At 41.8% G+C, this 15,405-nt stretch overlaps 2 protein-coding genes across 3 annotated transcripts; one reads left to right on the top strand and one right to left on the bottom strand.

Moving 5' to 3' along the window:
- Nucleotides 1–342: 342 nt before the first annotated feature.
- dlx5a (distal-less homeobox 5a) lies at nt 343–2,205 on the bottom strand. Its single transcript, XM_070922315.1, has 3 exons — nt 1,614–2,205; nt 1,027–1,211; nt 343–838 (listed from the first exon to the last, which is right to left on the bottom strand). The coding sequence occupies exons 1-3, from the start codon at nt 1,969–1,971 to the stop codon at nt 524–526; spliced, it is 858 nt and encodes a 285-aa protein (XP_070778416.1). The 5' UTR covers nt 1,972–2,205; the 3' UTR covers nt 343–523.
- A 2,122-nt stretch (nt 2,206–4,327) lies between these two features.
- Nucleotides 4,328–15,016, top strand: ago2 (argonaute RISC catalytic component 2). 2 transcript variants are annotated; one of them, XM_070922312.1, is made up of 20 exons: nt 4,328–4,368; nt 5,619–5,666; nt 7,267–7,447; nt 7,547–7,667; nt 7,790–7,971; nt 8,458–8,594; nt 8,681–8,815; nt 9,210–9,297; nt 9,407–9,554; nt 9,659–9,778; nt 10,773–10,895; nt 11,056–11,189; nt 11,727–11,911; nt 12,576–12,735; nt 12,860–12,950; nt 13,522–13,716; nt 13,834–13,968; nt 14,246–14,347; nt 14,560–14,759; nt 14,898–15,016. In XM_070922312.1, the coding sequence occupies exons 1-20, from the start codon at nt 4,350–4,352 to the stop codon at nt 15,004–15,006; spliced, it is 2,613 nt and encodes an 870-aa protein (XP_070778413.1). In that variant the 5' UTR covers nt 4,328–4,349; the 3' UTR covers nt 15,007–15,016. The 2 variants fall into 2 exon arrangements, with proteins under 2 accessions (XP_070778413.1, XP_070778415.1); XM_070922314.1 differs by having other exon boundaries at nt 4,350–4,368; nt 5,619–5,664; nt 7,250–7,447.
- The last annotated feature ends 389 nt before the right edge of the window (nt 15,017–15,405 follow it).

Here is a 15,405-nt window from a genome sequence, read left to right as displayed (position 1 = left end):
GTCTGATCGTAAAGGGAAATAAAGGCACATTTCTCACAAAAAGGCTGATTTTTTTTTCCATCCCCATCTCCAAGACGATTATTACGTTTATCTTTCTTTAATAAAAATAAAAACCACAGAATACAAGTAGATTGTGGGTGGGATTATGGCGAATTAAAACTACTGATATTAGATTTACCATTTATCTCAAAACTGAGCTGCTGTGATTTATAAGCTGCTGTGGAAATGTCACCTGAGGCTCACAGACACCATTTATGTCCGTGAGTCTTTGTCGTGATTTTCAGTGTAAATAACTGAGGGTTAAAATAACAAGAGACTGCAGTGAGGCCGGAGGGTTCAAACTTCCATTGTCCATTTAAACGTTTAATAGTCTTCCAAAATGCAATAAATTACATGCACACATTTACACATTTTACACGTTTCTTCTATGACTGTCATCAAATACATTGCATATTCCTCTGAAATTTGAACACGAGTCCCATAGAAGGAGAAAAAAAAGATTTGAAATGAACAACAGGGTTTTTCAATATAACGTCCCCGCTCCAAGAGCCAACGAGTGCTGTATCGAGTTAGGGGTCTGCAGGTGGGAAGCCATGGAGCTGCCGGCTGAGGTGTACCATGATCCCGCGTTTTCCAAAAAGTTAGAAGCCGTCGTGTTGATGCTTTGTGGCTGTAGGCTGTGCGGCCTGGAGGGGCCCTGCGTGTCCCAGACGGCCGGGGACTGTGGGGAGTTGCACGCCATGGGGTCGCTGGAGCTGGGGCTGTGCTCCGGTGGAAGCTCGCCGTTTTTCATGATCTTCTTCAATTTTGATCTCCTGTTCTGGAACCAGATTTTGACCTGGAAAAGAGCGCAAAGCACGACCGTTAATATCTCACATATATAACCCCAGAAACAATAGATTTAGAAGAGGCACAGTGCGTAAAGGCGCACAGAAACAACGCCCACCAAAGCGGTCATTATTTTCACTGAAGAGGCATTTAAAACAACGAAAATGAGCGAAGAATGAATTGTATCTAAAATCCCACCTGTGTTTGCGTGAGTCCCAGCGAGGCGGCCAGCTCGGCTCTCTCCGGCAGCGCCAGGTACTGTGTGTTCTGAAAGCGCCTCTGCAGGGCGGCCAGCTGGAAGCTGGAGTAGATCGTCCGGGGTTTCCTCACTTTCTTCGGCTTGCCGTTCACCATCCTCACCTCAGGCTCACTTATCTCCTTTTCTGTGTAAATAACCACAACAAGAATAAGCATGTGTGCTTATTGCGAATTACACTGTCTTTTTAATGACTGTCGCTTATACCCCTTAAATTCCAAGAAAATCTAATTTCATAAACCAAAATAATTCCACACTGGCAAAAAAGCTAAGCACGTGCATTCTCATAATCCTTAAAAATCACATCGAACCGCGTAGTTTCAAAGAAACAAATACGCATTTATTCCTTGTTTGTTCATTTAGCTTCAGATTGCACATTTCTTGGTTTTATGCAAGACGAAAGGTCAGAAAAACATGCAAAGAAATTATAAAATAAGATGAAATTTTGACAATCGGGTTATTTAAAAAGTACAAGTGGTTGCCCTCTAATAATCTGCTCTTGTATAATGGAAAAAGCTGCGGCCCGTACCTTGTGGACTCGGCTGGGCTTGCACTCTGCTGTAAGTCCCAGCATACTGGTGGTAGGCGGGGGTCGTGTACGAGCTGTAATCAGTGTAGGATTTTGTCGAGTAATTTCCAGCGGATCCATTTACGCCCGGGTACTGGTACTGGTAGGCATTGAGCGGCTTCCCGTACGAGGTGGAGCTGGGCGAGCAGTAGCCGTGAGTGACTCCAGCGGCGGGACTGTAGTAGCCAGAATCCGTGGCGGTGGACTCGGGTAAAGTAGGAGATTCCTGAGACGGATGGTGCATGGTGGAGAGTTGAAAGGAGCTCTGGAAGTCTGCAGGTTTCACACTCGGGATCCTCCGGTCGAATACTGCAGTCATACTTCGAGAGAACGCGTGGGTTTGTTTTATTTAATTAGCCAAAAAAACCCGAGGCAGTCTGACTCAAAAGTGGCGAGAAAACTACACTGGCATTGTTGAAAGGCTCTCGGGCCGTCGGGCTCTGGTGAAGACTGCAGCCAGCCCCGCAGCAAAGACTTGGTTAAATCCTAAATCGCGCTCTTACGCACTGCAGGGAGGATCTGGTTCCATTGGCCAAGGCGCACACAGACACAGCTACACCCAATTCACTCAGCCAGCTTTCTTATAGGGGGGAAACCACCCGGGCTATGAGGCTGCTGCATTGTTGTGTTTTTATACTATCAATCAATGGAAGCAATTAAAGTGTTGGCCGTGTGGCCAATCGACGTTTTCAGAAGGATGAATTAGAGGGACAAAACCTCATTACCAAAAAGGCCTCCTGCTGCAAGACTGGCCGGTTATTACGGTTGTCTTCATTATTCTTTATTTATGCATTTTATTAAAACACGCTCGACACTATTCTATTAATTTTTCAGGGCCAAATAACCCCAAAATGACAGCATGAAATCAAATGTCTCAATCACGTCACATTAAAGAGAAATACTACATAAAACAGAATCATTTCGGATGATCATTAATCTCATTGGTTAGTATTAGGCTAAACGTGATTAAATATTCTGTACAGCCCATTCCTGAAAATATAGTCTTACATCTAACAGTGTTAAATGTCCAATATATAATCAGCAGATCCAATTTATCTAATGTGCTATATCAAATATATTCCATAACTAGTTACCCTCCCACAGAAGCAATCTCTCAAATCCATGCCAACCGCTCTATGATTGGATATATTTAATAATGCCAAAATTGACCAGCTTCCTCAACGGGATCATTGAAGATTCATTTTATCTTATCTCATCTTAAAACCTGCTGCCGAACAAGCAAAGTCAACCCTCAGCCCCTCAGCCTTCACATTGAGTGGTGGACAGCGCCGACCAGTGGGAAAACCGAGGAGCTGCACGCCAAGATCAGACTAGCGGCAAATCCACAAAGATTTATTTTGACAAAGAAAAAGTGGGTGATAAATTTGATCACCTTAAACGGGTATTGGGCCACTAAATAACATAACAAAAAATAACAAACCAAATTGTCCAAAGGCATTAGGGCAACAGGTGTGAAATCACCAATACTGGATACATTGTATTTAGCATTACACTGTTTCCAGAATCATATATTATCATACACTGGATTTATTCCAAGCTGGACCTAATTGCCTGTAGAATAAAGAAATATAAACATAGCCTACAGGCCTACCTGGTCTAAATGTCAGTGTTTGGGGTTTTTTTTTTTTTTTTTTTACTTCTACTGTTTTTCTACTCTACCTTGTTTAACCTTCTGTAGCCTACACACTGTCGTGCTTTTCTCATATCAGTGACAACAATAGTAAATGGGCCTAGGTGTTGTAAGATTGTTTTATTACTTTCATATTAGCTTACCTGGCTTTGGTACCCCGGAAATACTTCCCCAACCGAGGCCATGGATTTCTTCCTGTGGTGTCTTGCTTGCTAACAAGTTTTTCTAACTCGGTTTGTGGTTAATATTTTCTAAAACCAGGCAAACAGTGTTACCCACATTATATATGGCCATTATTTGTTTTTATAGCCTAGAAAACTACATTTGCTGCGGTTATTCGATTTGAATGCGGGTCAAGGCTGAGAGCGCTAAACGTGCGTCTGACATCACTGAAGGGTTCAACGAGCAAGATAGTTCCCCTCCTATTCATGTCTACATAAACCGCTGGTCCTTTCAGCGAAATTGCAGCGTTTCAGGCGAGTGCAACAGTCTAGGATTAAAACACTGGTTAACAGGTGAAGAGCATGACTGTAACAGAAAATCTAAACTGTAAATTATTTATACAATAAACAGAACATATTGTACCTGTTGTAATCTTATTCCTTTACAGGAGTGTCAAGCTTAACTAGGTGTCACGGATATTAGTTTGTTAACAACTCAAACTTAAGCTGGTGGGATAAATACACATTTTGTGAAATAGAAATACAATTCAAATGTAGAAATATAAAGGTATAGGCTGCTTAACAGGAAGTGACCAAAAACGGAAGTAGATGGAGGGAAACCTATTGTCCTGTATGGGTCTTGTCTGTGCTATCTTTTCTCTCGGCTCCCGTTTTGTGTGTTGGGGGGATGGGGCTGTGCCGAGGATGAGACACTCCAAATATTTACCACTTGGCTAACTAAATATCTGTATTTCCGAACTGGGCTTCCTCCACCGCTCTTGTAGATATAAATACTTTTCGACCACGTATGAGTTTAGGTGGAATTTGGCCAAAATAAAGTGGAGTATCTGTACGTCCACGACACACGCTTAAAAAGTCGACAAAATGTATTCCTCTGCTGGAGGTAAGTGGTGCAGCTAACATTAGCATCGGCTAAGTGATGCAGCTAGCAAAAATGAACACACTAGTTGCAGTATTTTGCTGCTACATTGCTTCGAGCCATTGGTGGAACACCGTCTCGATTTCTGTTTCATTGAGCTAGTTATTATAAAACTCAACAAATCATTTGATCAAGAACATGTCGTCCCAGTCGCTAGTGGAGGCATTAGTAGTACAGGCAAGCTTAGCTAGCGTGCAACAACAAGAAGCTGCTGTTAGCCAAGTTAGCTTCAACGGTAACTCGTTACCGAACTTGTTAGTTAGCTTCCCAATATATTTTCACGAAGTGTGATCGATTGGCGTGTGTTTTCTTAATAAATGCTACAATTATAAACACAAATAATTTTTTTCAGTGTCTCGCAGTTTAACACAAAGTACAGAGTAAAAGCAACATTTAGCGGCCGACCATGCTATCTAATCTCATCACCAATCTTAGCTATGGTTAGCTAACAGTATCCATTTGGTAAATGTAGTTATGGTACATCGTTTTTGCCCTCGATATATACTTCCCGACGCCATCAAATCACACTGCCAATATGACACGGACTCTATGACATTGAATGTTTAAAGGTTAAGCGAGAAATATGTATATAAAGTTTGACTGAAGCTAGATACAGTCACGGTGTAACAGTTGACTCATTTGGGAAGTGGACTAATTATTTTATAATATTGTAGCATTTGTTTTTCACATATGGTTTTCTGCCTATTGGCTCTTTTTTATCCTGAGCAACAAACGGCAAAAACAAAAGCAACACTAGGTTGTATTTCTCTCAAATCAAGTAATTGTCTTAGGTTTGTTTTCTATGTTGCAGGAGGCATCTGTAGAATTGGTGTGTAGCATTGGGCTATTTCCAGGAGAAAGGGTGGCTTCAGCATTGTTAGATTGCCAGCTTGCTTGATGCCTTCTGTGTGCATATTGATAAGAGTTTTGAAAAAGTTGTCCTTGATTGTGGACGATGGTGTTCTGGAGGCGATAAGGAAGCAGACATATTGAAATGAAGAAAGTATTTGCAGTGAAACTGTACAAGTTAAGATGATAAGCACTCTGTGCTGCCTCTCCTTGCCACTTGCTACGTTACAGTAAACAGTCAATAACATCTGTCCTGTGTTAAGTGATTCAAATGTACGTTTTCACCACTCTGCATATTTAAGTGCTGCTTGTATCTGATCAAATGGATTTTTGAGCATTCATAACGTCATTTTTGTCCTCTGTAGCTGCTGAGATGCTCGAGGGACCCCGTTCCTCTGGGTCAACAGGCTCTGGTAAGCTTTTCCCATATTTGGGCTTTAAAAGCTTTAAACTGGTGCCAGCATTGGTCCAGTGTAAATGGCAACATTATGCTTTTTTACACCCTACAAGCATCACAGTATGAACTGCGATATGAAGTGTGATTTAACCTTCTGACTGAATAATGAAATAGGATACAGGTAATTTGGCGTTATATGTGAGATTCTAAAAAACAGTGTCTTTCTAAAGTCAATTTCCTCTAAGTGCATCTCATTTTGTTCTCTGAATGGACATTTTACACACATGAAGGTTATTTAATAGTACCCACTATATTACTAGCTTTTATGGGTGTTATTCTGTTTGAATGAACAGAGCTGGAGCACAAAGATGAAGGGAGTTGAGAGTGGGCTCTGACAGTCTCACTGTAACATCTGAAGTTGCAGATGTGGAGCATCTGGGTTCAACATGCCTACCAATGATAAAAGTTTGGTGCATCTTCTCCAGGATGATACAAAGAAAACCTCAAAGTCTTTCAGAGAGAGAACAGAGTGGTTCTGATTTGGAGCTGTGAAGGTCCACATACTCAAATAGGCTTATCAATATCCGACAGTGTGAGTTTTGCCAGCCACTCACAAGCTCAATACTGACTAGAAGATATTAATCTGGAAGCTAGAAGCCAAAACAATCAATGAACTAGGCAGTGGTGTTAGATGATGACATGACTCACTGCGTCTTAATATTTCCAAAACTTGTGAACAACTAATAAAGTTAGGTGCTGCAGATGTAAAAGGAGACTTGATTCTGTAACTGCGTGCTCATTTCTTACCTCAGATTTATTCAGAAACTAATTTCACCAGATAATGACAGGTGTCATTTTTCCTTTTTATTAAATGGGAAACAAAGATCAAGATTGCCTGCAAGTGCCATGTTTATCCAACAAGAAGCAGGAAGGGTTCATGATAAGGTCTCACTAGAAAAGAGCACTCATGCAGCTGCCATGAGATGACGGCTGTTTGAGTTTGACCCGCTTGCTGAGTCATATGGTCCATTGATGAGGCTCACTAAAGAAAATTCCCTTTAAGCCTCATGGTTACAAATGTGCATTACAAGCCTAAATTATTTACCCCTTAGATATAATAACTGCTGTCAATCAGATCTGGGATGCTATTAAAAAAAAATATATATATATTACAGGTTATAGTATCCCAAAATAGTGTATGAGTTAAATAGATCACGTCTCTTAGTTTGTTGCATCATAATTTTCATATATAGGAGGATTAATGGACATGGCTGAACAGGTTGTGCAGAACTGGTTGAGACATGTCATATAAGACGCGTCTTGGATAACTTTTGCTAAAGGTAACCATTAAAAAGAGGACTATTTACATCTGTAATTTATCATTTAATTCCTCACCCATTCTTTTGTTAATGGATTCTAATGTTTTCTGATGCCCTGAAAGCCGTTAACACCAAAAGTGTTTATTATTATTTTCCATTGTGATAAGTTGAGCAACACACAACACTTATTTTTAATCTGTAAGTGACACTGTCCAGTTATATATGTTTTTATGTCTGTCTAATGTGATACTAATTATATACCATGTCACTTTCCTCCATTTGACCCCCCTGTTTCAGACCCCCCATCTTCCCCAGTGCCAGAATATGTGTTCAAGCCACCATCACGGCCGGACTTTGGAACCATGGGCAGGACAATCAAGCTCCAGGCCAATTTCTTCGAGATGGAAATCCCCAAACTGGAGGTCTACCATTATGACATCGACATCAAGCCTGAGAAATGCCCCAGGAGGGTCAATCGGTACGTGCATGTGTATACTTTATCAGAAGCCCCTGGATGGATAACTTGTTGGAATTTCTCAGGCATTGTGATCATTTATTTGTTTTATTTTGTTCTCAGTGAAATTGTGGAGCACATGGTCCAGCACTTTAAAACGCAAATCTTTGGTGATCGAAAGCCGGTGTATGACGGCAGGAAGAATCTCTACACTGCCATGCCCTTGCCCATAGGCAGAGACAAAGTATGTATTTTTCAGGATAGCCTGCAACAATAACATCTCCACTTTTGGAGAAATTACAAAGGCATTTGTAAAAAAATATCACAGCTTTGCCTCTGATGTTTTCTTGCCCACCTACCACACAGGTGGAGCTTGAGGTAACCATTCCTGGGGAAGGCAAAGACCGCAGCTTCAAAGTCTCCATCAAGTGGATGTCCTGCGTCAGCCTGCAAGCTCTGCACGAGGCACTATCAGGACGGCTACCCAGCGTCCCCTTTGAGACCGTCCAAGCCTTGGATGTGGTCATGAGACATTTGCCCTCTATGAGGTGGGATTTTTATTATTGAACTTGTTGAATTGATTCATTAATGGATGATGGATTTTATTTATAGGTTATGGTTGACTACAGAGGTGATTTTAACACCAATTACGAATTGCACATACTTTACATTATTCTTCTAAACCATTCAACATGCTGTGAGGTGTCACAAGCAAGTCCATTAAAATAAGTGGAAATCTGGTCACACAATATTAGTGATTACCTCTCTTGTATTCAAATAAACAGAAACCAAATTCATCTGCCAAAGCATAAAAATAGCATGATAGAAAAGTGTTGAGGGACCTGTTTTTAACTTATTTCATTTCTCAGGATAGTTCCAGGCAGATATTGGGTTGCATTTGTCTCAGTATGGTGTGACAAAAAACTTGTTGAGACTTGAAACTTGAAATAGGTAATCTGTCATGCTAAACATTTGTTTTTTGTGAGCTGGAACCTTGTAGAACTGCCAAAATGATTATCCATATCCATATATAGGTATACCCCGGTGGGCCGCTCTTTCTTCACTCCTTCAGAGGGATGTTCGAACCCCCTCGGTGGTGGCAGAGAGGTGTGGTTTGGCTTCCACCAGTCTGTCAGGCCTTCCCTGTGGAAAATGATGCTCAATATCGATGGTAACTTTCTCGTTGATTGTGCACAAGTTATGTGAAGTAAAGTTGTTTCTATGAATCTCATCTCTGCGTGCTTGTTCTGTCTGTAGTTTCAGCCACTGCATTCTACAAAGCCCAGCCTGTAATCGAGTTTATGTGTGAGGTCTTGGATTTCAAAAGCATTGAAGAACAACAGAAGCCCTTAACAGACTCTCAACGAGTGAAATTTACAAAAGAAATCAAAGGTAAGTAAAGCTCAGGAGCTCACTCAGTAGTTGCTACTCAAGTCTTTGTTTGTCAGTCAGAGAAGTGTTTTGTATTTTGGGTTATTTCTTGGTGAAATGTTTTTATAATAAGTGTGGGAGTGTTTGATCCAGATTTGATCCAGGTTCTAAATCTTTTCATAATTCAAATTTTAGACCTGATTCAATGTTCAGTTTAGAGTCATACAAGATAAGAACCTTTATTCTAAAGTCTCCTGAGTTTTATACTTGCCAGTTTAAATATTTGTTTGTCCCTTTTGTCATGTAAGGAGTTATGACCCATGTCTTTTGCCATTCAAAATTGGCCTTTATTTAATTTCAGTTTTTGGGTATTCTTCAATATTCTGTTATCTTTTATCATCATTCCTCCATCCAGGCCTGAAGGTGGAGATCACTCACTGTGGGCAGATGAAGAGGAAGTATAGAGTGTGCAACGTGACTAGAAGACCAGCCAGCCACCAAACGTAAGAAAGTTCTTCTGTTTCATCTTTGTTTGTTATATCATTGTTAACTGTTGCTGAAGACTTGCTGTATTTTTCTTCCTCTTACTTTTCTGGTTTGTGCGTCCCTCAGGTTCCCCCTGCAGCAGGAGAACGGCCAAACTATTGAATGCACAGTAGCACAGTACTTCAAAGACAAGTACAAGCTCATCCTGAGATACCCCCACCTCCCGTGTCTTCAGGTGGGACAGGAACAGAAGCACACCTACCTACCTCTCGAGGTAAGCATCGCTAACCTCCTATCCTTATTTGCCTTTTGAAAAGTTGCCTGATTTACTATTGATTTTCCTCTAAACCCATTTGGTTTCGTGTATATCCACTCCAGGTGTGTAACATAGTGGCAGGACAGCGCTGCATCAAAAAGCTGACAGACAATCAGACCTCCACTATGATCCGTGCCACAGCCCGATCGGCACCGGATCGTCAGGACGAGATTAGTAAATTGGTAAGTGATTGTGACCTAAATGTTCACTGAATGCAACTCAGGAGTTAGCTCTGTCCCTGAAAACCATTCAAATCTCAAACCTTAAACCAGTTGTCAAATCTTGGTTTCCGTTTTGGTTTGGACACTATTTCTGCAACAATACAAGACAGCAAACACAAAGTGTTCACGTTGTGCCAACTGCTACATGCCAAGATTCATCAATAATGCTTGCCTGATGGTCAAATCATGTCAAGATGATGAACTCAAGAGCTCAATCCCCCAATCAGGACAGTGCTGAAAACACAACAAAAGCCTGCAACATCAATGGTTGCAGCCGGCTCCTGACAAATACGTCAGAGAACCTTTGGAACATGCAGACATGCCAGCCACTCCCACCAACTGTTTACAGTCGTGCCACTGTCACATACACAATGAGAAGTCAGAAAAATGAAATTGGGTGTTAAAATATATCAAGATTCAGTAGCTGCATTGCCTGTTTCTTGACTCATTTTCAGAAATAGGCTTTAGTTGACTGTTTAGGTGAGATAAGAAAAAGTTTCTGCCCATGCCCATCAAGCACATGCTCAGTGGCGTTTGCTGATTGGTTACTGCAGTAGAGGGTTCATGACGTTTGTTATAATTGGCTGATCTACCTGACCTACCATATTTTTCAGTCATTAGTAGAAATATACATACGATATATGGTGTATGCAGATTCACACCAACTCTGCCTCCGCAACACATTGAGAATTCTGCTTGGAAAGTAACACTAATTTAAAATAAGGATGAGTGTTATTTATTTGTTATTTTAAATTAATGATTTTTGTGATAAACTATAAACGTGTAAACTATAAAGTGTTTAGTTTACAAATATGTGCAGTTGTTACATTTGTCTTATAAATCATGACTACGTTTGAAGGAAAATTAAGAAATCTTAACTTTCAGGCATTCAGATAAAGTGACAGGTTGAGATATATTAACATTGATTTCAACTGCTGTTTTGTTTTGTTTTCAGATGAGAAGTGCCAACTTCAACACCGACCCTTATGTTCGTGAATTTGGAGTGATGGTGAGGGATGAGATGACGGAAGTGAATGGCCGTGTCCTACAAGCACCTTCCATTCTGTATGGAGGCAGGGTATGTTGACCACCAGTTTGCATGCATTGATGGTGGCCTGAAGTTAATCTTCATGCATGTAGCTGCAACACAATTAGTTTATCGGTATTCTGTTTTATTGGAATAGCTTCATCTTGTGTATCGTGACTAGCACTAATAAGGCTGCTGTCTCAATTTGCAGAACAAAGCAATAGCCACACCGATCCAGGGAGTATGGGATATGAGGAACAAGCAGTTCCACACTGGCATTGAGATTAAAGTGTGGGCCATCGCCTGCTTTGCACCACAGAGGCAGTGCACCGAACTCCTGCTCAAGTAAGTGCTGCAGTATATTGCGTAGGGCCTTTAGAAGTGCACAACACAAGAATACTAAGCTCTGAGCTGGAGTTTCAAATGTCGCAGTCAGGAGCGCAGAAACAGCACACCGTTGTCTTATTTGATTTGTGCCTTTGTTGGGTCTTTCACAACTGTCATGACAGCCCAGCTTACAGAGTCTTTCGCTGTATTGCCCCCCTGAGGACCGAGGTATTTTAGCTCCACAGGGGCATAAGAGTGCACGTTGAGTATGTACAGCTGTGCCATTAATTTGCGACGCCTTTGCTAGGTTCTGTCATTTGCATTTGTGTACTTGTATAGGGTATGCTTCAAGCTTTATCTTGGTGTTGACATAGGTTTTAGACCAGCATGTACAAGACTTAAAGGTGCCTTTGTATCTGGGTTTCATAATTTTCTTTTCAGATATATTGTGGTTCAGGATAAACACACACAGTGATGTTAGTCACTTGTCATTACTTTCTCTTGCAACCTAAACCTCACTGAACTGTGAGTAAACAAGTTCCTCATCTGTCTCAGAGCATTCACAGATCAGCTGAGGAAGATCTCTCGGGATGCAGGGATGCCCATCCAGGGTCAGCCTTGCTTCTGTAAATACGCCCAGGGAGCGGACAGCGTGGAGCCCATGTTCAGACACCTCAAGTACACCTATCAGGGCCTCCAGCTGGTGGTCGTCATCCTACCGGGGAAGACGCCCGTCTACGGTGAGGGATCCACCCATACAGTCTGTTGTTCTTGTGTCATTTAGGAACATGATTATATTTATCTATTTCTGGACATGATCAGTGTATCTTCTTTAAGGCAAATATGAATAACATTTGACTAAATAATAATGCCATGACAGCATGCAATTAGGGTTGGACAGTTGTAGTTGTTAAAACGGAAGCGTCATGCTAATTGACATCACAAACTCTAGTTGTTTGCAAGGCACTGCTTAAAACAAACCCTTTTTCAAGTCAGTGTGATTAGCAAGTGTTATATTTGAAGCTCTGGCAGTTGGTGTGGTGTATCTGAACATGCCTGCTGCTTCAGTCCCTGCTGAGCGAGTTTTACTGCTTCTATTTCAGCTTTAGGAAATAACCACAACAGAGAATACATTCTCTCTGTGATTCTTCCTACCTGCTCTCCCCTTGGCTTGTCATTTAAACATCAGTAATCCCACCCTGCTTGTAGATTACAACCAAATGAAAGGATTAACCCCGAAAATGTATTTATATTACACTTTTCGTTGCCTCAGTCTCAAAATGGCTGTTATTGGTCAATGTACCTGCGTGCACTTGATGCAATGCACCAGAGAAGGAACTCTAAACATCATTATTATCATGTTTAATTAATTGATGTCTCCTTATTGTCCTGATGTGTGTGTAGCTGAGGTGAAACGTGTTGGGGACACGGTGCTTGGCATGGCCACACAGTGTGTCCAGGTGAAGAATGTTCAAAAGACAACACCTCAGACACTCTCCAACCTCTGTCTGAAGATCAACGTCAAGCTGGGCGGTGTCAATAACATCCTCCTCCCACAGGGCAGGTTAGTGGACATACGAATGAAATGAATCAATGTGCATATCTTTGAAATGTGACACCTATCAACTGTTGATATCATTTTTTGTGCTGATTTTCACCTGTGTCTGCACTCTGCGTTCTTGTTCCAGGCCATTGGTGTTCCAGCAGCCAGTGATCTTCCTTGGTGCAGATGTGACTCATCCCCCTGCAGGAGATGGAAAAAAGCCTTCCATCGCTGCTGTAAGTAACATCACACAACACAAACGAACATCTACCCTTCACAAAATGCTTAAATGGGGTGTGATGAAAGCACCAAAGTCACAGAGAATCACCAGCCATCTCTGCAGCTCTGAAGCTTCTTTCAACTCATTGTTTTGGTTTTATGGCCGGCACATTTATTGAGAGTCTCAGCTGCTCCCAACGTCCCCCCTCAGGCAGCTGTTTTCAGCAAAAACCCACTGTATGCTACCTACCTAGTGCAAGGCTACACACAAAGTTCTTCTGTCTGCTAGATGTGAACATTTTGGAAAACACATTAGCCTTAACAATTTTATAAACTGGTGATATGATAGCAGCTGTGTATCTGTCAGGTTGTTTTGTCTACTTCAAGTAGCCCAAAATCCATTAATGTAGTTTTAATGAATAATTCCACAGTGAGATGAAACCAAATACCTGATCCAGTCTTGCAAATAAAGAGTAACCCTCGACATTCTGTTAACTCCCTTGAGAGAGCATTAGCAGAAACTGTATCAGAGGGTGTATTGCATGTCCCTAAGACATTATCTGGTACTAAATAATATTTCCTTTTCAGGTTGTTGGTAGTATGGATGCCCATCCCAGCAGATACTGTGCGACAGTCCGTGTGCAGCAGCACCGTCAGGACATCATACAGGACTTGGCCACCATGGTGAGGGAGCTGCTCATCCAGTTCTACAAGTCCACCCGCTTCAAGCCCACCAGAATCATCTACTACCGGGATGGCATCTCTGAGGGCCAGTTCAACCAGGTGATACTACATATAACAGGGAGGATGCAGAAACTATGAAATATCCGACAAAAATTTGGTCAGTGTAAATGTTTTACATGTTAAATTAGTTTGACTTTTTGACTTGAATACATGCAGGTCCTTCAACATGAGCTGCTGGCGATCCGTGAGGCATGCATAAAACTAGAGAAGGACTACCAGCCTGGGATCACCTTTGTGGTTGTGCAGAAGAGACACCACACAAGACTGTTCTGTATGGACAGAAACGAGAGGGTCAGTATTGTCATTGGTAGTAGGGTGGGAAATTTTGGCTTCTTTGTAACCAAATTGCACAGATGGACCAAGCCAGCTGCTACAGGTGTTGGTGTACTATCTCACACAATGTCCCTAAATTAGGTAGTAATCTTAAGTAATTTGGTGACACTAGCACGACACTAGCATTTAAATCCCTACTTGGGGCCTTTGCTTCCCACAAAATCACAGTTGTTGTCCAAACATGTAAAGAAACCACGCTATCTCACTGAAGCATTTTTTGTGTGTATTTTTGCAGGTTGGGAAGAGTGGCAACATTCCTGCAGGCACCACAGTGGACACAAAAATCACTCACCCATCAGAGTTTGACTTCTACCTTTGCAGTCACGCTGGCATTCAGGTAAGAACTGAATTAAGATCAGCTGTAACTGAACTAACAAATTTAACTGGCCATTTGTCTGTGAAGTATTTTAGAGAAAGTAATTAAAAGTAAGAGGCAGATGAATTTTGACTATTCATGAAAGACAAACGGATCATCAGCCAAATAAGCCAATAACAGAAGACTGTTGGCAGTCAAAAGCAACACCTGTCATCCATGAACATTCCTTGCAGGGTACCAGCAGGCCGTCTCATTACCACGTGCTCTGGGACGACAACCACTTCTCTTCAGATGAACTGCAGGTCCTCACCTACCAGCTCTGCCACACCTATGTGCGCTGCACCCGGTCAGTTTCCATCCCAGCACCAGCTTACTACGCCCATTTGGTGGCTTTCCGTGCTCGCTATCACTTGGTGGACAAAGAGCATGACAGGTAAGGACTCTGAGCCATTTGCTGTGTTTGCCACCTTTTTTGAATAGCTTTGCCTTTATGTATTCCTCAATCAAACCTAATGAAATGTAAACCCTCAGTTTTAACACTTCTGTCATTTTTTTTCTGTTGCCGTTTCAGTGCCGAGGGCAGTCATACATCAGGCCAGAGTAACGGGCGTGACCAACAGGCCTTGGCCAAGGCCGTTCAGATCCACCAGGACACCCTGCGCACCATGTACTTTGCCTGAGAGCACACAACCCCAGGTTGGGGTGGGTGAGACCCCCACTGATGGAACACACTACCCCTTGCTGTCTCACTGTCAGCTGTAGATAGCATCACAGTGGTTTCACATCATGATCTCCCTACCTAACAGACCTGTCAGTTACCTATATGTCTACAATTGTACTTCAGCCCCTGACCCACCCAAACCAAGCCAGCTATTAGACTGTAAGATGCAAAAGAACCCCTTTTTCTTGGAGTTTGAGCTGGAAGAGGTTTTATTTACATGTTGTGCATTAGTGTGTGTGTTTGTATTTGTTGTAGGGAAATATGTTGCAAAGTATGAAAGGAAAAAGAAAAGTTTGTACACTGATAGAAGAAATCTACCATTTCTAAACTAGTGGGCAGTAACATTATACATTGGGGT

The sequence above is a fragment of the Enoplosus armatus genome, chromosome 16 (assembly GCF_043641665.1).
Source record: "Enoplosus armatus isolate fEnoArm2 chromosome 16, fEnoArm2.hap1, whole genome shotgun sequence".
NCBI lineage: Eukaryota > Metazoa > Chordata > Actinopteri > Centrarchiformes > Enoplosidae > Enoplosus > Enoplosus armatus.
This window is presented reverse-complemented; position numbering and strand designations above follow the sequence as displayed.

What these genes read in the sequence shown, in the direction of transcription:
- dlx5a (XM_070922315.1), bottom strand. Translation starts at nt 1,971, where the DNA reads ATGACTGCAGTATTCGACCGGAGGATCCCGAGTGTGAAACCTGCAGAC. An exon ending in AGCCCAGCCGAGTCCACAAG is followed by an intron (nt 1,212 to 1,613) that starts GTACGGGCCGCA and finishes TTATTTACACAG; the next exon opens with AAAAGGAGATAAGTGAGCCT. An exon ending in TGGGACTCACGCAAACACAG is followed by an intron (nt 839 to 1,026) that starts GTGGGATTTTAG and finishes GCTCTTTTCCAG; the next exon opens with GTCAAAATCTGGTTCCAGAA.
- ago2 (XM_070922314.1), top strand. An exon ending in ACACCTACCTACCTCTCGAG is followed by an intron (nt 9,555 to 9,658) that starts GTAAGCATCGCT and finishes TATCCACTCCAG; the next exon opens with GTGTGTAACATAGTGGCAGG. An exon ending in GTGGACAAAGAGCATGACAG is followed by an intron (nt 14,760 to 14,897) that starts GTAAGGACTCTG and finishes TTGCCGTTTCAG; the next exon opens with TGCCGAGGGCAGTCATACAT.